The 23,462-nt window shown below is 39.9% G+C and overlaps 1 protein-coding gene across 11 annotated transcripts in view; it reads left to right on the forward strand.

Moving 5' to 3' along the window:
• LOC116053030 (cAMP-specific 3',5'-cyclic phosphodiesterase 4C-like) overlaps positions 1–23,462 on the forward strand; it is a 107,122-nt gene that overhangs the window by 83,514 nt on the left and 146 nt on the right. For 6 of the 11 annotated variants that reach the window (XM_031303891.2, XM_031303892.2, XM_031303890.2 and 3 more), the window contains 15 exons: positions 3,712–3,903; positions 4,712–4,753; positions 6,163–6,199; positions 8,710–8,783; positions 8,868–8,917; positions 9,245–9,357; positions 12,445–12,538; positions 15,250–15,419; positions 15,572–15,670; positions 16,008–16,172; positions 16,745–16,844; positions 17,292–17,446; positions 18,165–18,287; positions 18,950–19,132; positions 19,773–23,462. The exon at positions 19,773–23,462 is cut by the window's right edge and continues 146 nt beyond it. In XM_031303891.2, the coding sequence (XP_031159751.2) occupies positions 3,712–3,903; positions 4,712–4,753; positions 6,163–6,199; positions 8,710–8,783; positions 8,868–8,917; positions 9,245–9,357; positions 12,445–12,538; positions 15,250–15,419; positions 15,572–15,670; positions 16,008–16,172; positions 16,745–16,844; positions 17,292–17,446; positions 18,165–18,287; positions 18,950–19,132; positions 19,773–20,363 (2,188 nt within the window). In that variant the 3' untranslated portion in view covers positions 20,364–23,462. Of the gene's footprint in view, positions 1–3,711; positions 3,904–4,711; positions 4,754–6,162; positions 6,200–8,709; positions 8,784–8,867; positions 8,918–9,244; positions 9,358–10,522; positions 10,776–12,444; positions 12,539–15,249; positions 15,420–15,571; positions 15,671–16,007; positions 16,173–16,744; positions 16,845–17,291; positions 17,447–18,164; positions 18,288–18,949; positions 19,133–19,772 lie in introns of those variants that run through there. The other 5 variants (XM_031303894.2, XM_031303893.2, XM_036006883.1 and 2 more) reach the window with 2 other exon arrangements.

Below are 23,462 nucleotides of genomic sequence, written 5' to 3' on the forward strand. Positions count from 1 at the left end.
GTGGTCGTAGTAGTACAGTAGTAGTAAAAGTCTCTGCTCCTTTACAGTGTCATGATGGTCTAAATGTCACATAGGATGAACAATGATAAACGTTTTAGTCAAGAAAAAGCACAGACATAATACTGCAAATTCTACAAAAAAAATGGAGCTTCAATTTGGAAATATTAGTATTGGCCTTAAAAACCCAGACTGGTTGGGCTCCCACTACAGTGTGCATATGATACTCCCTATAACAGTCTGTAAATTTAGGTAAACAGCTAGAAAGGATAAAAGTTGGACAAAAAAGTATCAAGATTTGTTTTACTGTTTAATATCCTTTACATTTGTTCTACAACTTACATTATTTTTCCTTCCAGTCATATCACTGTCATTGTCTTTCCAATACTACTCTATAATGCTCATGATGGGAGGAAATACAATCATACAGTACAATGGTAATACTTTACAGAAAAAAGGGAATGTACGCTCCAACGTATTTTACATATGTATTCCACCAGCTGGTATTTCCCTACTGTACTGTAAATGAAATTACATACAAAATAGCATTAGGAATGATAAAAAAAGAGCTCACATAGACATAGTTAAGATAGATCAGGATGCAAAAGACAAGATTTAAGCAGAGCCTTGTTATGGGATGTTGCAGTACCATATTTTCCTCAGTAGTGGGAGCTGTCTCCCTATCAGAAGCCAATAGGCTTCTCATAAATGTGAATGGGAATGAATGCCATTGACCAGCAGCAAGCTCTGGTGAACTGCAGCTGCTGCTGAGCTCAATGGTGATTATAAATCTGTGAAAATCTTCTGCCACCAAAAACATTAAAAACCACAATAAGTCAACCTTAAACACTCTTAATGCAATATGTAATTATTCCACCTGCTTTTCTCTTTGTTTTTAGTAGCGTTACTTTATCATATTTTAAACATATTTATTTTCAGTCGTCTTCATTTATATTCATTGTTGCAGCCTTAAAGAAAAGGGAAAATCCAATATATTGAATTGTGTATGTATTTTTAGGTAAATTCTTCATTTAAAGCCAGTAATGGATCCCAGTGAATAGAGGTGGTATAGATCACTTTCAACTTACACCAACATGTATGTCATACTGTAAGTCTGGGTTCAGTGGAAAGATTTAGTGTCCCATGATGGTCTAAATAGTCTTTTCCACATAGTAAAAAGTGAGGTCAAATTTGACTGGTGAGGCTGTAAAAACTATGCACGTAACAGATCAACAAAAATGTAAACTGACTTTCAATCTGAAGGCCAGTTTATATTCACAACAGACAACAACAACTGCTTTAACGACATTACTCATCTGACCATGCTCAATGTACACTGTCAAAGTGTCCTTGTGCAACGTACTTCAACATCCAACCTGCGTACTCTGAGTTTTGGCTGAATAAAAGATAAAAAAAATGAAAATATGGAGTATAAGAATGAAAATACAATACTATTGTCTTGTATTTCTACTTGGAGTCATCTAGAAGCACTCAACCAATCAAAATCAAAAAGAGAATCCTTCATACGTATATGTATTCATGAGGAGGGGAGAAATCATCTGCACCCTTTCTCGGGGTGTATCTACGTAAGCTCAGTCACAAGACTTCCAGTTCCCCTCTTTCCTGGCAGGTGGATCTATTTATAGCTTCTGACGTCACTGGTCTCCTCTGATGGAGCCTCGTCACAGCCGACTACGCTGAGCCAGGGGGAGGGTGGGGTGTAAAATGGGGCTGGTTGAGGTGTAGTGGAGTGGTGGGTTGGGTGTGTTATCATTGAGGTAAGCCCTGCTGCAGCCCTGCCCCTCCTATCTGCCATGTCTCACCAATCAGGTGTGGGATGCTGAGCCACATCACTGTGCTGGATACAGCTCACCCTCACCTCCTCCTCCTTAACTCTGTGTCTGTCTCTCTCTGCTTCTTAGAATTGGGTCTTTCATTCAGCAACAATTGCATAATAACCATCTTTCATTTATCAGGCACTGCTATTGCTGGAGTGCTGGAGGCAGGCTGAGTTAAAAATAGAAACAGAAGCAACCTTCCAGTGCTCTGTTTTTTTTGTTTTGACCGAGGAAGGAGGGGGAGAGTTATAACAGATAACAATGGCTCTAACGTATACACAAAAATACCAAAAAATTACCACTCAAGTATTCACACAATGGTGCTTTAAAATCTAATTACAATCATGAAACGTTCTTGTCTTATAATCGAATAACGTAGAAGACATTTCTTGCGGTAGAATTCAGGTCAGAGAAGTAAATAGTTGTAACCAAAATATCGCTATTTTCAGTCTTTTAAAAAGAGTGCAGTAGTCGAGTCAGTGTGTTCTTGAGCAAGGCACAGACAATGGTGAGGCTGAAAAAAATGCAATACTTTGCTTGTTGAAAAGCTTTAACCCTCCACTACCGTATCACCCGCTCCGTGTCCTCAGGGACAAAAACTCAAAGTCAGATTCTCCTCTGTCCTCCTTTGTTAATCTTTCTGAATTTTAGCTCTTTGCTTGTTTGTGGTTGCACTGTGTTTCACTAGTTTGATTAAAATTAAATGTTGGGTTAAAGGGAATTTGTGTAGTGAATGTTTGCAATATCAAACCATCTAAATCAGACCCTGCAAACTGACCTCATCTTGATTGGAAGGATTTCAAAGGGATTAAATCAGGGCCGAGTCGATCTGTGATGTTTGGTTACAGGAGCTGGACTGAATCCAGCTGGCAAAAAAGGCAGATTTTTGAAAATGCAATTTCATTTTGATCATCATATCAATAAAATCCAATTTTGAAAATGATACTCATAGATGTTAAGTACATGAAGTAAAAGGGGTGCCTTTCAATGCAGTGGTTGCAATGGGGTGATAGCAGGATTGGGGGGGTGTGGGGTGGGGTGGGTGTTGTATGGGTAAGTAGCTCTACTGACGTACCATGCATGGAGTCAGTGTTGACGTCATACGGAGATAGCGGAGGGAAAGATGTGTGTGAGTGTGTGTTTGATTGCGAAAAAGCAATAATTACAAGGTCACCTGTTTAAAAAGATGCTCACACTCGTGGTAGAGAATTTGAATCTAACCTTTTTATCCTGCTAAGAGCTGCAAGTCATTGAGACAGTGCTTTTAATGTCTACTTGCTATTATGAGGATTTTTCATTCTGTCTAGTAATATTTATACACATCCTGTTCTCGTGCTCCTTTCTAATTTTAACTGTCTTGTGTATGTTGCCACTTTATTATACGTAGCTTATCTTAACATCGTCTTATACTTCTTCTTAGCTTAGCTTTCTCTTTTCGGTCTCCATGTGTCTTCAGCAGCTACAGGAGCTGTGTTACATTAGGATCAGTTTATTTGGGTGTCACAGGGTTTGGATGCAATGCTGAGAGATGACCCCAGTCAATGTTGCATTTGTGGTTTCTATCAGTATTCTTGATTAAGTCATCAATTAAAATGTATTTTTACATATGTTGTTTTTACTCTGCTTTTATCAAGTGTTTTTTTATATTTCTTTATGAACTTGATGGCTACTTTTGTTTAATAGCATCAGCAGTAATAGCAGTAGTAGTAATAGTAGCATTAGTCATGGTACTGTTAAAAACAGACAGTAGGGGTAGACCACCCAAAATAATGAAATTAAAGGAATAAGGAATATATTATAGCATTCTGGTAAAAACAATAGTATTTATGTGTTTTTCTCTCTGTCTCTGTCTATCTCTCTCTTTCGCTCTCTGTAGTTTTGATGTGGAGAATGGCCTGTCAGTGGGTCGCAGTCCACTGGACTCTCAGACTAGCCCAAGTTCTGGTCTGGTCCTTCAGGCCAACTACCCCCACAGTCAGCGCCGCGAGTCCTTCCTCTACCGCTCCGATTCAGACTTCGACCTTTCGCCCAAAACCATGTCCCGCAACTCGTCCACTGCCAGCGACCTGTGAGTATTTTAACGATACTCTCTGTATCATTTTAACACCAATAAAGCAACCAGCCTTCATCCTCATGTTGCATTTCATAGTGTGGGGTTGCTGATTTGGAGGGAAACAAACTTTCTGATAATAGCTAGAAATTTGTAGTAATTTGACAATGCCATATTAATATTTAAAGATATGTGATATTTATTTATTTATTTAACTGTGTCCAGACTAGGTCCTGGATACTAATAAATCACTTAATCTCCATGTTTCCAAAGTCACTCATTAGTAGTGTGCGTCCACAATGAAACATTTCAAACAAACAACAAATTATTTAATACATCATTTAATTTACTATTGTCAGTTTCTTGTTAACAAAATGGGATACACGTAGTACATTTTCAAAACATATTTTGAAACTGAAAACTAAAACTCTAAACTGTGACTCTGAAACTGATTTTGCATGTCATGCCTTCATTTGATCCATATGTAAAATACACAGTACATAGCATCAAATCACATGGATTGTATTAATACTGTTACATTAGAGTTACTAGGGAAACACTGGAATTTATTGTCAATAATTATTTATGTCATATTTACACTATGAAAAATGCATTTTTGGCATCTGGCTTTAAAGAGGTTTTTGGTTGCAGAGCTTGTATTTGTCAGTATAAACAGCAGTCAAACTATAATCTTAACTCAGTTTTTTCACATAGTTGTTGCCTGTTTATACAGCTAAAGATTTCTCTGTGCAGCTAATAGTCTCTTTGAAACCAGAGTGTAAATTGGGCCTCGACCACAAATAGCTGTTGCTCCTTTGTTTTGAAGGGAGGAGGGATTGAAGCACTGGGAAGTCAATTGGCTACCTCGGTGAGACAAAGTGTGAAGACTCCTGTGATTTTTCTGTTCATCTGTTTGCTGTGTCATGTTTTAATGAGTCAAACCTATTACCTCTTCCACTCAACTCCAATGTTATCACTCCTGCAAAGCTTTTTAAGCAGTCCCAGCAAGCATTTGAAAGATGTTGATCTTGTATCACAAGTACAACCATTTGGCAATTTGATAATAAGGTGCAGTAAAAAAATCACATTGGAATGGCTTTTTGATATTTAGGTCTTGATTTCACAAAACAGTGAAAGACAATGTGCACAGGCTGTCATATCTTCAGTTATTCAATGTCAAAATATTTGCTGGGCAGGCTGACTCTGACACTGTACTTTTCCCTGGCAGCATGGATTTACCTTTAGGTCTGAATGGGTATGAGGTGCATGTTGAGACCCTAAAGCTTCCAGAAAGCTCTACCTCTCCAAAAATTGGCTTTCCTACCACCTCATGCACGAACACTGCTCCTCACCTGCACATAGTTGTAAAGTGTACAAATATATATCTTGGAGGCTTACCCTGTAAGCGCAGAATTAAACCTGCATTAAGTGATTTTTGACCCTCATAGAAACACAGGCCTGACATTGGGTTATTAGATTGTCATGGCTAATTTATTAGCAAATATTACACATCCAGTGGACACAGGGCAACATTTGCATCCCATTGGAGTTTCTAGACACCCAATGTCATTTCAATATTCCCTTTTAGCTCTACCAACACAAATATCTGTGTCTTTAGCTGCTAAATGCTACAGTACAATTGTACCAATCACTTGGATTAATTGTTATTTTTCTTACCTCTTAATGTTGGACAGGTAGCAGACACTCAGCTTGTTTGAGCTTGTTTGCTGGAAACAACTGCCAGTGGTTTTCCATTGCAAGCTTAATAAAAATCAAAGACCAGAAAACCAAAACAATAAACTGCAATGTTATTTCAGTCATTTGATTTAATCGTAAAAACATCACGTAATGCAGGTTTATTGTGACTGGTTAAGTTAAACCTCAATGAGTAGATGCAGTATTGATAGTCACCAGTGTTAGTCTAATATTGTCCTCCACTTTTCTTACCTCTTAGGTTTTTCCACGGGGCTTCAGTCTTATTTAAACTTATTTGAAGCAGTGGTTCTTTGAGGGTTAACTAGAATATGCATCATTGCCTCTAAGAAATATTTGTATAACTAAAACAATATCCTCTCCCTATGTCCAGTGTGATATTCTAGACCAATCATCTGTCGTAGCAAACTGTCCTCTTCACTCATTCTTTAAAGCCCTCACATTCAGAAGATGACAACAAACTTATTTGTTGTCATTGTGTGTGTGTTTGTGTTTTGAGTTTTTTTTTGTAGCACACAGCTTTTTCACTGGAAGTCTGTTTGTGTTTGTCTGTGGTTTTTGCAGACATGGAGAAGACATGATAGTGACTCCATTTGCACAGGTTAGTAGCAATGTGTATTGCTGGTTTTGTAACACCAGGAATTTCTAAAATGTACTGGCCATTTTCATTTAATTCGTCCAGTAAAAAATTACAGAATCCCAACCGAGTGGCTATTTGCCAGCATTGATTTGGTGACTGGTGGAAACTGTGTACAGCAGGGGTCAAAAGTTTGGTTTAGCATTAGGGACAGTTTTACAGTAGAAACACACCATCACAATACATACATATTAAATGGATTTAAAAAGTTGTTTAAACTCTTCTTGTCAGTGAAGCTTCAGTGGAGTCCTGACCGGGAAAGCATCTCATTGTAGAAGAAGCTGCGGCAATATGCAGTACCAAGATTTGCCTACATCTGAAATTGTATTCATTTGATCGATAGTTAGATTAGTCCAGCCTAGGGCTGTCAAACGATTACATTTTCTTAATCACGATTAATCGTTGAATTTCTATAGTTAATCGCGATGAATCGCATGTTTTATCACATGATTAAAATTCTATTATTTTGCATTTCAGAACTGTTTTTAAGTACATATTAACAATCGAAAGCAATTCTTACCAGTGTATCGTGATTGGGAATCAAATGAATGCAAAGAAAGTGACTTTATGAACTTGATTTTAAGATTTGTATTTGTTTATTATATATTTAATCTAGTCACACATTTGAATCTAGAGTCAATATTAGGGTTGGGTATTGTTTGGTTTGGATACAGGAAGTACGGCAAAATAGTAGCCTGTTAGGCACGACGCAAAGCCGAGTGAAGTGAAAATAAAGAAATAATAATAATAAATGGCGGCATGCGATTAATACGATTTAAAAAAATTAACGCATTATGCTCGGCCCTTAATCACATCGCGATTAACGCGTTAATGCTGACAGCCCTAGTCCAGCCATTAATCTAGGACATAATCAGACATAAAGACATCTCTCAAAACCATACAAATAACAATTTTGTAATAAAAACATTATTTCAGCACCAGGTGCTGACCATCAACCCAGTCTCACGGCAGTTCGTGAAAGGGTCACGTAATTTAATCTATTGATTCGTGTACACGGACACGTTTATCTCGTTTGTTTGTTTTTTTTCAATGGGAAGTGTCTTTTGTGAGCACAGCACGATTCGACAACAACGGGACGGTTGGGTTTAGGAAAACAATAACGGGACGCGTGGACAACAACGGGACGGTTGGGTTTAGGAACCGTGACACGCGGGACACGAGCCCCGGTCTCCTGGGTGCAAGTCCTGTTATTTGACCCATCCACCACCCCAACCAACCTCCCTACGCGGATTTTCGGGCTATCATACTACTCGCTACTAAAGAATTGTGCTGTGCTCATGAAAGATGCTTCCCATTGAAATACATTAGTTTAAAAAAACGTGCTGATATCACGAAAAAAACAAGATTAACGTGTCCGTGTACACGAATCAATAGATTAAATTACGTGACCATTTCACGAACTGCCGTGAGACTGGGCTGCAGTGTGCATATGGCGCAAAACACATAGATGATATTGATTATTACACTGTAATATAAGGCCATTTTCACTAGTATATGGACTTCATTTATATTGTAATATCCTAGGTACATAAACTCCTGTAGGCCCTGCTCTGAAGTATTGAGTAAGCCACCATGGATGTCTTTTAAGGCGCTATTTATATCCACTGAAGATTTATGAAAAATGCAATCACAAAGTTTTAATGTTGCTAATAAATGGTGGAAAGCCTGATATGTCTCATGTACTGTTACCTACTGTTCTGTATTGTACTGTATTTGGTCTGTAGCGGTGGGATTATGTGTATTGGCTTTAGCATTGAGCACTACTGAGTACACACGTTCTAATGCACGGTGTTTCCATTCAAACCAATGTCTAACTGTAGGTGTGGGTCTGTCCAGACAATCATCATGGCTCCTCACTGGTCCTTACTCACTGGTTTGCGATATAACAGATTTTCACAGAAAACACCCACACACACTTTTTGTACTTAACAACAATGTTGGCCCATTAACACAATCTGTGTTCATGTTATATTTCCAAACTAATATCTAAAATGTACTTTTGGCCCACCTGCAGTTGGAAATTTAACTAATTTACCTGACGAATTTCTTACCAGTCATATTATCAAAGATACTGTACAAACTGATGTTACTTCATTCAGTGACATATTACAGGAAACATATAAATGCAGTTGCTTGAGCTCCGGTAAGGACCAAAGTCTGAAGTAACACATTTAGATATCATTACCTCAAAAAGTACAGAACAGCTTTGACCCACACTGATTTATCTGCAAAAGACACATTTTAGGTGCATTTGTGTGTTGAATCAAGCGAGGACATCCAAAACCAGAACAAGATCACACACAAGCTTGTCCCAAGCTTAAGGTGTTTATCACATACTACTGTATGTACTTGAGTATCTACTCCTGATATTAAGGGGGACATGTCTCTGGTGTCTCCATCCTGACCCATTCATACACCTCCAATACTCATTCCTCTCTTTTTTACCTTCTTAGGTTCTTGCCAGTCTACGAACAGTGAGAAGTAACTTTGCTGTTCTGACACATCTGCAAGATCGTGTAACAAACAAGTAAGAACAAGAAAAACTTGACTGAATGACTAAATGCTTGTTTTCTTCTTGTTCTACTAACACTTAAACTGTTCCTTGTTCCAGGCGGCCGACATGCAGCAACCAGCCACCCATGTGTAAGCCATGTCTTACAGGTCAGTGTTAATATCCCTCTGTGGTTGGACACTGAGATTTATCACATAAAAGCTGTGCATACTTTCATGTTTGTGTCTTTTTATGAAAATACTGTACTATAATACTTCACATGAAAAGAGTGTGATCTTTTAATGGGTCTATACTGTTGATTTAAATGCATGAAAATTCGAACGTGGTGTTACATAACATTCTGTGCAACACGACATGCTAACCAACATTTCTCAGTTGTATTTCCACAAGGGCAGCACACTTCTGGATGTGGATGTTTTCATAGCAGTGCCACAATTGACCTGTAACATGTGTATGTGTTACCTCTGACCTTTCAGAGGAGCCCTACCAGAAGCTGGCGGTGGAGACACTAGAAGAGCTGGACTGGTGTCTGGACCAACTGGAGACGCTGCAGACGAGGCACTCAGTTGGCGAGATGGCATCTAATAAGGTGAGAGGACTTTTTTTTATTATTATTATTTTTTGGGTTTTTACGCCTTTAATTTTGACAGGACAGCTAGGTGAGAGAGGGGGAAGACAGGTCGTCACAGGTCGGATTCGAACCCTGGACATCTGCGTCAAGGCATAAACCTCTCAGTATATGTGCGCCTGCTCTACTCACTGAGCCACCCGGCCACGTGGTGAGAGGACATTTGACTCAACTTCATAGAGACTCTTTAAGAATGGGTCAGTTATCTCAAAACATTTCATTACAGATCTTAAGATGTATGTAAGCAATGCTTTTTTTTAATCAAAAATGCTTATCACAGTTAGGTGGTTGAAACATGATCCTCTGTCATACAGCATTAAACTTTATCTAACTTTATCAAATGGAGCAAATCACATGTGCACTAAGGCTCCAAAAGGCCAAATTCTTGAATGAATGATTGTTATGTGATATATGTATGAGTTCAGTAAATAAAAACTTCAGCTGTAGACACAAGTTTTACTTTTATAACAGCAGAGGTCAGAATCAGTGTGTTACATGTTTTGGGAGTAATTTATACTAGAAATATATATTTATTTTCTCTTATCTTTTACATGTGCTAAGCTTCGAAATGTTTGCTTTTGTTACAACAACAATGACTAATTTAAGCTTTTAAATATGAATCACAAGCAGGTCACATGCTGCAGGATCAGTGTTGCTCCTGTCCATGTGTGCAGAGCAGCATTATTAATTCGTATTAGAGAAGAGTAGAGAAAAGATCTAAGTTACATATTAGGTGACGTGCAGCTGCAGTGTGAACATTAAAACACTCGGGTTCATAAATGGCGTCTCCCTCCATTGACAGAGTTAATCAGCATCTCCTTACTTCCCTCGTTCGTGCTTCTCTCCACCGTCTGGCTGCTAAACTCAGTCCTCCTCCATCTCCCAGTCAGCCAATCAGATCTCCATCCTTCACCCAGCCCCTTAAGCCAGGTGAATCTGATTGGACAGAGCATGCACAGCATGCTGGGCGGGGGAGGGGGGTTCCTCACAGCCTCTCGCTCTCCCTCTTTATGTTTTTCATTGACAGTGTGTGTGACAGTAGTCGGATGAGCGACTGCAATCCACACCCTTTCTCCCCCGATGGTAGTCCACATCCCCAAGCTCCCTCGCCTAACCCCTCCCCACCCTTCCTCCCGACCCCCCCTCACCTCCAGGACAGCACATGGAACTGTGGGAACTTTTATTTCCAAATGGACTTCTTTTCATGTTCAAACTGTCCCTGCTGAGCGTGGAGCAGAACTGAGTGAGCAGCTCGTCACTAAGAAATAAAATCTGTCTGCTTGTCGTTTTGGATTTTAAGCGACCTCTGACATCAACATGCGTGGGTTGACATGCATGCGTCGGCTCCCTGTGTTTGTCTGTGCTGGAGACTCAGACAGGTGAGCGACGGGGAGCGCTGCCGGCTTGCCTTGTTTACATTGGGATCTTGTTTACATTGGAATCTATTAATCGGCAGTGCAGGCTTTGCACAGGGGCTGAATGCTGAGTGAGCGTGTGTGCCGGATCTGACTCAGGACTGGATTTACAAACGGGCTGAATGTTGAGATTGTGTGTGTGTCTATGCATGTATGTGTGTGTGTATGAGAAACAAAAATAGAGGAAAAAAGGCGAAATAAATTATGTTAGAGGGGGTAGCTGTCATAATTTTGTAATGTAACATATTTAAGAGCTGTGGCTTGGTTTACAGCAGCAGGAATATGTTGCATACTATTTGTAAACACAGGTGTGTGATTGTGTGTGTATGTGAGAAATAGAGTGCAGAAAGCCTGAGGAAAAACATGATAGAGGGAGCAGTTGTGTTCAGAATCTACAAGAGACAGACATATTTTGGTCAAAGCTACAGGATTATGTTTCATGTCAGTATGTGCCCATATGTGTGTCACATAGCCACTGCAGCATCACTCTCTCACCCAGATTCCTCCCTCTTCCCTCAGCCACAATGTGCTAAAGCTGTTACATAATCAGTGTGGAAGCTACCGCTGCGATAAAACTCAGGGGGAACATTGAACACTTGTTTTAAAAAACTTTCACTAGTCTTTTACAACCACAGTGCAGATGTCTCCTGCATGTCTGCAAACAGACAACATAGTTAGAGATATTACAGCTTGTTTTGTGTTATTAAAAAAAAAAACACACACACACACATACAATAATACATTAAAAAGCGGGTAAACGTGCATTGCAGGCTTTATAGAGATATAAATAAATGTGCTAAAATGACACCAGTTCTGTGAGTATCAGTCTTCGTGTGCTGCAATGCCGGAGTTCCGCTACAGTACATGTTGTGGTTTCACTTTCAAACCACAGCAAAGATGATAGAGAATCTTGTGTTTTTATAAAGTTGTGTCAACTTGTTAATGTCAACCAACAGAGTAACATGAATATACCTTAAATACGTTAAGTTAAGGTGCAGGTGCAGCCTGACAATGTTTTTATGAAGAGCCTTTTAAACAATGTACAGCAAAAAACATTTTACCATGGTTCAAACCCATGTCTGGACCTCCATCCATTTCATTGTGAATACATATTGAGATTTGTTTTTAAACTGATATTGCATCTAACCCCACCTTCTTTCATATAGTACGAATTTATGTATATCACTTTTTAAAAGTGCTTTTCTTTTTAATGAAAAAGTCAAAACACAAGTAATCAAAGCAACACAGGAAATATTCAGTAAAAGCAAAGTAATGACAAAATATGAATCATAACATGCAATGTACATAGTATATACGTTGCCTATAGAACTGAGTTTGAATAGCTGATTTGTGAAATCCCTTGCAACATAATTACCCTCTTCAAAGAGAGGAAGGGGGCAGGAACAACACAGGGATCTTGGGAAATGTGGTCTTAGTTTGTTCAAACACAATACCTCAGCATGGTCTCATGTGTTTAGGTATATAAAGGTATCACAACTAAGTTTACCGCTATATTGATGTATAAACACACTACACATACACCTTGTCTGTGAACATATTTTTACATGTTTGTCTGCAGTCTTACTTGAACTAACCACATTTTTCTGTTGATGGTTTTGTTTTGTCTATGCAGTTTAAGAGGATGCTAAACCGTGAGCTGACGCAGCTATCAGAAACAAGCCGCTCAGGGAATCAGGTGTCAGAGTTCATCTCCAACACTTTCCTAGGTGAGTTTTAATGCCAGACGTAAATGAATGAAAGGACACTTACTTTGTGGAAGGGAAGTTGTATGTTTCTCTTTATGGAAACATATATTCTCAGTTGCTAGTTTATCCAGTTAACTAAACCTGATGAAGGCTAATACAAAGAATTCTACATTCAGACAAGTTATAATTTTTAGAGAGATGTTGATTCAGCTGCTCATTTTGGAGGTTGTTGTGGTGCTCTCAAATTGGATTGGCTTTTATTTAGAGGTGTTTCTAATATTTAGTCAACTCCCATTGATATAAATGGAGTGCACAACAAAATATCCTAAAATATAATAAATTACATGTGGTACTATCCCAAACATTTCTGTTTATGTGGTGCTGTCCAGCTCTACTAACAAGAAGAAAAGAATTTGCATAATTGCATCACCTGCTCTATTGACTGTTCTGCTGTCAGTGGTATTTTATGAGCATTACACCAAACATTTGTAAATGTTAGCATGGTGTGGCGTACAGTATATGAGGTGGGGGAAGTATGAGGACTAATTTACTTGTTATTTATTTGAGCAAAGAAAAAGCAATATTTCAAAAAAGGGCAGGAAAGAGTCGAGCAGAAAAGGAAAAAAGGGTTTTTAAAAGTAAACCAAGGAGAGAAGGATTTTTCAAGTGAAGACAAAATGAGGAGAGAAGGGTTTAAAAAGGGATCAGATGAAAGAGGAAATTAAGGAAGTAAAGCAAAAAGAGAAGTGAGTAAGATATAAAATAAAAGATTTTTTTTTAAAGGGAGAGGAAGAGGTTGTTTTGAAGGAAAGGAAGGGAAGCCGGAGGATTTATAAAGAAACAGGGAGAGGAGAATTTCAGGATTTTGAAGGCCAGGAAAGAGGAGGGAGGAATTGTTAATGTGAAGAGAACATGTTTCTAAAGGAGAGGAAGAAGGAGAGAAATGATTCTTATTAGGGAGGGATGGAGAAGGTAAGGATTTTTCCTTCCCTAAAAGAGAAGGAGGCGCGGCGACAGACAGCATTCCCGGACACATTGTGTGGCGTTGTCGTAGCAACAGGGTGCAATATTATTAGACGGCGTGTTGCATCAATAGGAGGCTCAGTCTTCAACAGCCCTGCCGGCAGGATGGAGGTCCAGCCGAACAAAGATGGAGCTGTCAGTTTGTTGCCATTCTGACATGAGTGCCCCGGCGTCAAGCCCGGCTGCATTTGGAAATGAACACCATGGTTTTGGGTGTGAGGAAGAGGAGACACTGTGAGAGAGGTGAGAGAGGCCAGATAGTGCCTCGTGTGTTGCTGCCACTCAGGTCGCTCTGCATCCTTATGGTGGAGTGTGCTTGTATCTGGGTTCAGATCTGGATATTGTTCAAGCAATCATTCCTGCCGCGCTAAAAAAAACGTGGATGTGAAATACTAAGGATGATATGTGGACGTGAGGTAAAGCAGGCTGTCTGTGATGTCAAAATTTCCTTGGTTTGTACAAATGCGGATGAGTCATTTTCAACACTATCGTGTCTGCTGGGACAGCACCTTTGTGTCAACAAGTCATATGGAGATTGTGTTGATACTGGAACCTTGCTTTGCTGTTTTCCGTGTTTTTTGCTTAAAGGATTACGAGCTCCGCTTTGGGTGAGAAAATAAATCTCCAAGCTGTAGACGTGATTAAGCCTTTTCAAACCCACTATTGTCTATTTCTTCATTAGTTCATTAAAACGGATTCTGACTGTTAAGCTGAAAAGAAGCACAAATGCATACTTACCCAAATTAGACACATTGTTGCGTTGATATAGTGAAAATAACTAATTTATCTACAGGTGAAGATCAGTATGTGACATTTTCACTTGTGAACAGATCTTTTAGCCTGACCGTCTTACCTCAGCTGAAATGACGTACAAATAGATTCATATCAGCTGTCATCAGTTGGTTTCTAATTCCTCATTGATAGCTTGTGATTTTATTCATACTGGCCTCCTTAATGCGTCAGTGCATTGTAGAAGAAGGGTTTCATGTTATAGCACACTACATGTGATACAGTACAGTAATGCACACGTGTGGACACGTGTTTACGAGCTGTATGTCTAACTACATGAACATTGCTAGTACTTGGCGTTTTAGTTGTACCATGTTAGTAGCAGTTATAGTGACAGCAGTGGTAACAGTTGAGGTCATAGCTCAGTAGTGGTAGTAGTAATCAATGTAACACCAATTACACTTGTACAACTAGTAGTTGTAGATCATGCTGTTGTAGTGTTAGCAGCAGCAGTGTTAGTAAAGTAGCAGTAGTGGCAGGTGCAGTATTAGTAGTAGAATTTGTATCAGCTGGTGCAGTTGATGGTAGCAGGATTGTAGCAGTAGTAGAGGTAGCAGCTATAGTTGGTGGAAACACCAACAGTAACTATACTGTAATTGTATTGGTAATAGAAGGATTAGACACTAAAAATTAGACATTAAAAAAATAACAGACGTAGCAGACATCATGCACTTTACTACTGCTGATTGTGCATTCCCAACAAAACCCCACTGATGCAAAGACACCCACTCATGGGTCAAGAAAGACAGGTCCCCTTCAAAAACAGTTATAGTCCAACTTGAATGTGACGCTATCCCACTGACATCGTGACAGTATAGGAAAAGTGGACCAATTGGGTCTGAATATTTAAAATTACTTGAAGACAGACATATACAGTATATACAACAGTATGCATCTATGTCTGTTTGTACTTGTTGCAGAGAAACAGCATGATGTGGAGATCCTGTCTCAACCTTCTAAGGAGGAGAAGAAGAAGAGGCCGATGTCACAGATCAGCGGTGTGAAAAAGGTGACACAGACCCCCAGCTTAGCACCCACCTGCATCCCCCGCTTTGGAGTGAGCACACCACACGAGAGCCTGCTGGCCCAGGTGGGCACACACACACACACACACGCACGCACGCACGCACGCACGCACGCACGCACGCACGCACGCACACACACACACACACACACACACACACACACACACACACACACACACACACAGTGTCTTATAGGTGTTCTGTTTTACTTCTCTAGGAAGTCGAGGAGATTAATCGTTGGGGTCTGGATGTATTCAAGATAGCAGAATTTTCCGGAAACCGCCCTTTGACGGTGATCATGTACTCCATCTTCCAGGTAGGAGGATCCCTCAGCGCAGAGTCTGCTTTAAAAAATTTGAGAATTTGATACATTATAAAAGTTTAGAAGTTATACAGTATGTGTATATATATATATGGTATATAGGTACGGTTATATAGGTATAAATGTTGTGAAGAAGTTGCTGTCGCTGTGAAGGTTGTCTGCTTCTACTGTGTATTTTACGCTGTTACCCGCCAAGTTAGTTTACAAAAGAATCTGCTGGTTGCAGGCAAATTTAAGGCAACTTCCCCATCATTTGAATCAAACCAACAGATAAGAGAAACTGTTATTTGTGGTTGATGTTACTCTTTTCTCTTCCTCTGCACCCTTCCAGGAGCGAGACCTTCTAAAAACCTTTAAGATCCCAAATGACACCTTTATCACCTTAATGATGACCCTGGAGGACCACTACCATGCAGATGTAGCTTATCACAACAACATTCATGCAGCTGATGTGGTGCAGTCCACCCACGTCCTTCTGTCCACCCCTGCTTTAGAGGTGAGCTGAGGAAGCTGTTGTTGTTGTTGTTGTAGTCTAGCATTGCCAGACCTTCTGCCACAGCGCTGCAGAGGAGGGCATGGCTAGTCCACACAGCATTCCAGGATGAGAAGAAAACATGCTCTGTTTTTTGGCATTTCTTTAAACAAATCATAAATGTCTTGGGCAGTGCTAATCGCTGCACGGAGCAACGGTGCCTTCTGCAAAATAGCCTTGGGAAGAAACTTGTTTTGGTTGTTTTAGTCACAACAGAAAACTCAGATTGGACAGATAGTCTAGCTAGCTGTCTGGATTTACCCTGCAGAGATCTGAGGAGCAGTTAACCATAGTCCTCATAAATCGACCGGAGTTTAAAACGCCAACACAAGGAAAGCGGAAGGTAATGGACATCCTGCCGACATGAGGGACATCGGTGGGGGAATTTCCGGAGGCACCTGACCAATCCGGAATTGAAACGTCATTGATATAGACTATTGTTGCTGTTGTTGTAGTTTATGGTTAAGTCATAATTACAATATAATATCAGTGTATCGTTTTGAATGAATGTGTTTTCTATTCTTTGTTTATCCCAGGCGGTGTTCACAGACCTGGAGATCATGGCTGTTCTGTTTGCTAGTGCCATCCATGATGTCGACCACCCAGGAGTCACCAACCAGTTCCTGATAAACACCAGTACGTTCCTCTCTGTCTCTGCACACAACCACCACAACATGCTTCAGAACAAAAAAACATTTTATTCACCTGAGGAAAAAATACATACAAAAATTAGGTTAAATTTTTTTAAAGGTTTATTAGGTTAAAATTATTAAATTTTCAAAAGGTACACAGAGAAAGAAGGGTTTTGACGAGGTGTTCTCACAGATTCTTTTTTTATTTACAGTATTTATTTTCTATGGTGAATATATACATATCTAAATATGTATGTTTTCTTTTTTGTGGTGTGTAATATATTAACTCTTTTTACTTAAGCTGCACTTAAACTGGGTCTGGGTCATTTGACAGTATGGCAGAGGATCTCATTTAGACAGTGCTACCATAAGCCCTGATTCAAATGAGCTAGAATTATGTTCTAGGTGTCCTGTTGTACAATTTTAACAATTTCAAACCACATCTCTGCAGGTTCAGAGCTGGCACTGATGTACAACGATGCCTCGGTGCTGGAGAATCACCACCTCGCTGTGGGCTTCAAACTGCTGCAAGAAGACAACTGTGATATCTTCCAAAACCTCAGCAAGAAACAGAAAGACTCCCTCCGAAAGATGGTGATCGACATGGTGAGACTGCTGCACTTTGTACATGACATATTGATGTCTTTTTTTCTGGTCACAGGCTACTTTGAAAAGGTTGCTGGCAAAATATCATCATGTAGTTTATGTATGAGAAAACAGTTACAGTTGATTGTCAGTTACAGTTGATGCTCAGTTAGAGCTTCCACAAGTCCCATAAGTATTTTATTTTGTTCGTGTTGCTTTTGAAGCTTATGTGTAGTGTGTTTTAAATGTATTACTTAACAAGAAAAATACTGAATAACCTCAGACCACTAAAAGACACAAGAACCCAAATGTTTAAAATTGTAATGAAAACCTGAGGGTGATTCTGTGCCAAACTGGGCCAAACCAGACTTAGGACCAAGATACCCACAGGTATAACTCAGGACTGCAGCAGTGAAGCTGAGAGAACAGGGTGTCTTTGTTTATTTCAGAACCAGATTTAGTAACTCTTTGCAATGGTGGATATATTTACAGAAGTGCAAGGACTAATAAACACAAACTGTCACTCATTCACACAATTTCACACAAAGAGACTCTGCAAGACAAACAGTTTATCATTTCATATACACACTTTGTGCGTCATTTACAACACTCCAGTAACCGTTAAAAGCCAACAGATCCAGTTGTTTTTAGAAATATAGGAAACAAAGACGCCACATCACACAGACGGGAAGCACGAACATGCGTCATTTGTTGGACGATGTGTTTATCTCTTCATTAGGTGCTTGCAACTGATATGTCCAAACACATGAACTTCTTGGCGGACATGAAGACAATGGTGGAGACCAAGAAGGTGACCAGTCTGGGAGTCCTGCTGCTTGACAACTACTCTGACCGCATCCAGGTGAGAACGCCCCCTGCTGACACTAAATATATAAATATGTGTAAATATAGATATATAAGAATATTATGCTTTGGAAAAACCATACTGACAAAAAAGAATAATATAGCTATTTGACTGTACAGTAATTTTAAATGTGTACCACCTGCTAACTAGTATGCAATCATAATACAGTTAGATATTTCACATAAAATCCATTATAAACATTATGATGAACAGCAGAGACTTTATTTCTTTGTTCACTTTTCAGTCTCAATAAAAATAAATTTTATGTTGCAGCATCAGTGTTTGAGTCATGGATTATGAATCTGTCAGCAGAAACTTTAAATTATTTTTTAGCTAAAATACTCAGAGTGAGCAGTAAATAATAAGCAGAATAGATCTCAGACTTTGGTAGCAGCATGTTTTCCAAAGTAACTTGTTTGTATGTTCAACCAGGGAGTTAGTGTGTGAAAGTGCTGCTGCCTGCTGGACATATAGTGGTCATTGCACACTGTGGATTGTTGTGTTATTGTTAGAGTCAGGACAGCGTTTTAAAAAATCTATATATAAAATAAAAGGAATGCTAGTTACATTTTGCGTCACTCCTGCTATTTCTGAGTATTTGTTGGTGAGGTTTTGAAAACAGGACACATCACCAGCAGAGTCTGACCTGTCTCGTCCAGGTTCTGCAGAACATGGTACACTGTGCCGACCTGAGCAATCCAACCAAACCGCTGGAGATTTACCGCCAGTGGACGGACCGCATCATGGTGGAGTTCTTCACCCAGGGAGACCGAGAGCGGGACAAAGGCATGGAGATCAGTCCCATGTGTGACAAACACAACGCCTCTATAGAGAAGACCCAGGTAACACCCCCTGACACAAGGGATGTAGGGAAATAGTGGAAATGTTATAAACTTCTAAGGTTATTTTTCAACCTTCACGTTAACATCAGAGCAGTATGTGAGATCATTATTTTGTAATAAATACAAACAACAAATGTTCCACATATTTGAATAAAATTACTATTATCAAGTCAAGACAGCAAACACACATACATTAATATTTCTAAATCAGATGGCTTTCATAGGGACCTTCAAAATCTAATTGCAAACACAAATGTGGTTCCAGAAATTCAACATCTTTTCAAAACTATACTTTGCATCACATCCTGGGTATTTTCTTTGTATAACCTGCAGCCTGTTGTTTCCATTTCATGGAGGTGTACATATGCATACCTACTCCATTAGCAATATCTGCAGTTAACCTGTAACCTGTCACTACAGACATTGTGGTATAGAGGTCACACACTTGAGGTCAACTAGATTAAAGTAATAAAATGATATCCAGATATTTACCCATTCACATTCATCCAAAATATCAGCATCAGCATCTTTGCAGTCTTCGTCTTTACTAAACAAGCTTTATATTTTGTTTTTACATATTTTACTCCTTTCATATTGGTGTGTTTGTTATTGTTATTATCAATATTATTTCTATGACTAGGTGGGCTTTATCGACTACGTTGTCCACCCTCTGTGGGAGACATGGGCGGACTTGGTGCATCCTGACGCCCAGGACATCCTGGACACGCTGGAGGACAACAGGGAGTGGTACCAGAGCATGATCCCCCGCAGCCCATCGCCGCCCAGCCCGGAGGAGCACCATGTGGAGGTGATACCAGGGGGAGGAGCTGTGGGAGCAGGAGGGGCTGTGCCTTCAGGAGGAGGAGGAGGAGGAGGAGGAGGAGGAGGAGGGGACAAGTTCCAGTTTGAACTCACTCTGGAGGAGGAAGAGGAGGATGAGGAGGAGGGGGAGTCTGACCTGGAGATCCCCCTAGAGGAGGAGTCCCAGTTGGGTGGGAAGCGGCACCGGGACTCCTCCTCCCCCTCTTTGTCCCCAGACCCCCGCAGCAGCAGCAGCAGCAGCAGCAGCAGGTACCGCCCCCCCTCGCCTCACCCGTCTCGGACCCTGAATCTGGCTGCCATGTCGGTGCGGAGCCCCCACAGGACGCTGGCCTCCCCGGGGCGGGAGGGCGGCGACAGAGAACTCAGCAAGGAGAGCGACGGGGTGGCGTGCCTACGTATGGGCACGTAACAACCAGCACAACCTGCCCTGCCTGAGAGACACGAGTGCTGGATGTGGAGAGACGAAGGCAGGGCAGGCCTTTACCAATAAAGTCTGTAAAATCACTACAGTCCCTTTACACTGGAGACACCCACTCGGGAGAACTGTTTTATCTTATATTTTAACCAAAAGAATAGTTTCAGCCCCTCTTCGGGGGCCTGATTGGCCTTTGTGTCCCTTCCTGCTTTGTTGTAGTTTCAGTTCAGAGTCCCAGACAAAGACTGCTGCATTTACCTGGGAAGAAGAGTGGAGCCAAGGCGTGATACTGGAACAAGAACAAAAGATAAAGGAAATGTCTTCCTCCAATAACTGTGTGTGACATCCAGACATGAGAATGAGAACCCTGGTGGTCTGACAGGGTCTTGGAAATTATTTTGCACCATAGTTTTAATTTAGGATATGAAATGACTGAGTCCGGTTGGAATAAGTATTAGTATGATTTCTTTGTTTGAGAATGATGTGAGAGATGAATAATTTTACCAAATACAGAATGTAGATGAGAGAAAATCGATGGACCTAAACCTCAGGGTATGAAGAGAAACATAAATCTAATGTAGCACGGATGTAGTGGGTTCCCCTGACCTGACCCTCAACCCCAAACTCTCTTTCCTGTTTGATTTACCTCCAAACCAGAGACATCTGAGACTTTAACCTGTGTGTCTCTACATTTAATTAAAACCCTTTAATATAAAATTTGGCAACTGAAGCAATCAAATAATATATATGTAAACCAGCTTGTAGCACCACAAAGATTAAACACTGAAGAAGACTGTACCCCAGTCTCACCTGTTTAAAATACAAAAGACACCACCTGTATAATTAGTTTGGGCTTTATTTTTTATGTGAGATTATTTTAAATGGGGTCATTGTTTTAGGGTTTTGGACAGTTCTTTGTTGTACATTTGCTTGTCTTGTCTCTGTTTTTGTGCTTGAAAAGCATTTTTTATCAGGGTGCCTCCAGTCCGCAGTAGCACTTTACCGTCTCTGCTCTTCAGCTCTTCTATTCAGTCACACAAAGGGCTTCGTCCACTGTAGGCCTACTGATCACACAGACAGATCAGTACGGGTTGTTTGACCCAAGGTACCAGAAAGCAGGGCAGGAAACTCACTCGTTGGTTGATTCAGAATGAAAGAAAGAAAGAAAAAACTTAGTTGGCCAACAACAAAATTCACACCCTTCTAGTTAGTCAGATAATATTGGAATTATAAGACTCCTGTTTTGGTCTCGATTAAACTATTTTGCACTTTAGTTTCTTGAGGTTCAAGTTCAATTTATTTGAAACAGTAACATATTTTTAAAATAGTTTGTGGCACAAATAGGATGTGGAAAAGAGTTATGTGCAAACTATGTACTATTTTCTATGAGGATCTTATAATTCCAAATAAGTCACCATGGTGTTGTGTTCCTGCCCTGCCGACAGGATCTGATGTAGAGATCAGAGGTTGCTGACAGAAATAAATCAGATCAACCTAAACAGATTGTGTTCCATTAGGTTATCCGTCTTATTTAATAGATAGTGCTCGACTGGGATAGCTGTGTGCCATAAGTGTTGAAAACACACAAACACCTCCCAGCCTACGATGCTATACATTTTTACACTAGAGATTTTAACCTGATGATTGTATCGAAGTCACTGACTTTATAGTGTTAGTTTTTATGAATGATACGTGTTACCAGTATTTAAAGCGGACAGTTTATTAGATTTTGTGCAGCTCATGATCAGTCTGTTCAGCCATTTCCTATTCAAATAGCTGGGACGTAAGAATGTGTGTAGTTTCAGGAGTCCTCGTTCAGTCTAGAGCAGTGTTTGTCGCCGTCACTGAGGTAGAAAGACCAGGAAGCAAACAAGCACTACACAAATATATGATGCACTTCCTGGTTAGGCAGTCGTAGAAAACACCAGTCTAACAGTATTTAATTAACTCAGCTAGCCTTACATGTGATATGGTATGGATGTGGTTGGAGCCTAGTGTTAAAGGACCATTATGCTGTTTTTAACATGCTGAGCCTCAGAGCATTGTTTGCTTCGCCGTTCTTGAAAAGCAAAAAAAAACCTGCTCTTTTCCAGACTTTAAAAAAAAGGAATCTCAAAGAATCAGAATACATATAGGAAACTTTACATTTATCATGACAGCAGCTTTATTCTATTTTTGTCCTCATACATATTCTTAGTGTGTGAGCTGTGAAAACAATCAATTGACAAAATAAGCTACAAACATCTATAAGTAAAACATTATGACAAGTTTTTGTTTTGCTGGTTGCACACTTTAACTTCTAGTTTCAAAATCCCAGGGTGAAAATGCCATGTAAACCTCAGCAGCGGAGCATTTGGATCAGATGTTCTGGTTCACAGACCTTCCATCTACCGCCATCAACAGGCTAAAGTTTATACTTAAACACAAGAACTGTCAATCTAATTGGCAGATTGCCCTGAAAACCCTTATGGCCTTTTCTTTGGCATCACCTCGACAATAAACCATTATTTGTTGTTTTACATGAAACACTTTCATATTGTGTTGTGTAGTAATGAAGATTGCATCATACAGTACCTGGGATTTAATCCGAAAAAGTTGCTCTGTGGTCCTGTAATCATCATTAAGCTTCCTCTTCCTATCCAAGCTTTGGGTCTTGGTACTAAATGTCTCTAAATATTTAAATGTGTTTGCAGTATAAACCTTTAAGTCCACTGATGTCACTGGAGCTTTTAATTCAGACTGCTGGTATGCCGTTAAAGTACCTTCCTAACGCTGGTTAAAAAGCACATTTCCTCAAGTTAGTTTAAATGTTGAGGATGAAATGATGAAGGAGCTCAGACAGACAATAATAAACCACTGTCAATCAAAAATGAAGAAAATTATTCTTCCTCTTTTACAACCTCTGATTCTTAACATTCGTTTGAAACATGGTTTTCACAAAGTATGTTCTTGATTAAGTATCAAAGAAAGTAATGGCATTTTAATCTAAATAAAATGTGCTTCCCTCTATGTGACAGCTATAACATAGCAGCTGTCCCTTAGCTCTCCTGCAGCACAGGAAGTGAGAGTTTTGACATTTCCTGTTAGTATGGA

Source organism: Sander lucioperca, chromosome 11, assembly GCF_008315115.2.
Source record: "Sander lucioperca isolate FBNREF2018 chromosome 11, SLUC_FBN_1.2, whole genome shotgun sequence".
Taxonomy (NCBI): Eukaryota; Metazoa; Chordata; class Actinopteri; order Perciformes; family Percidae; genus Sander; species Sander lucioperca.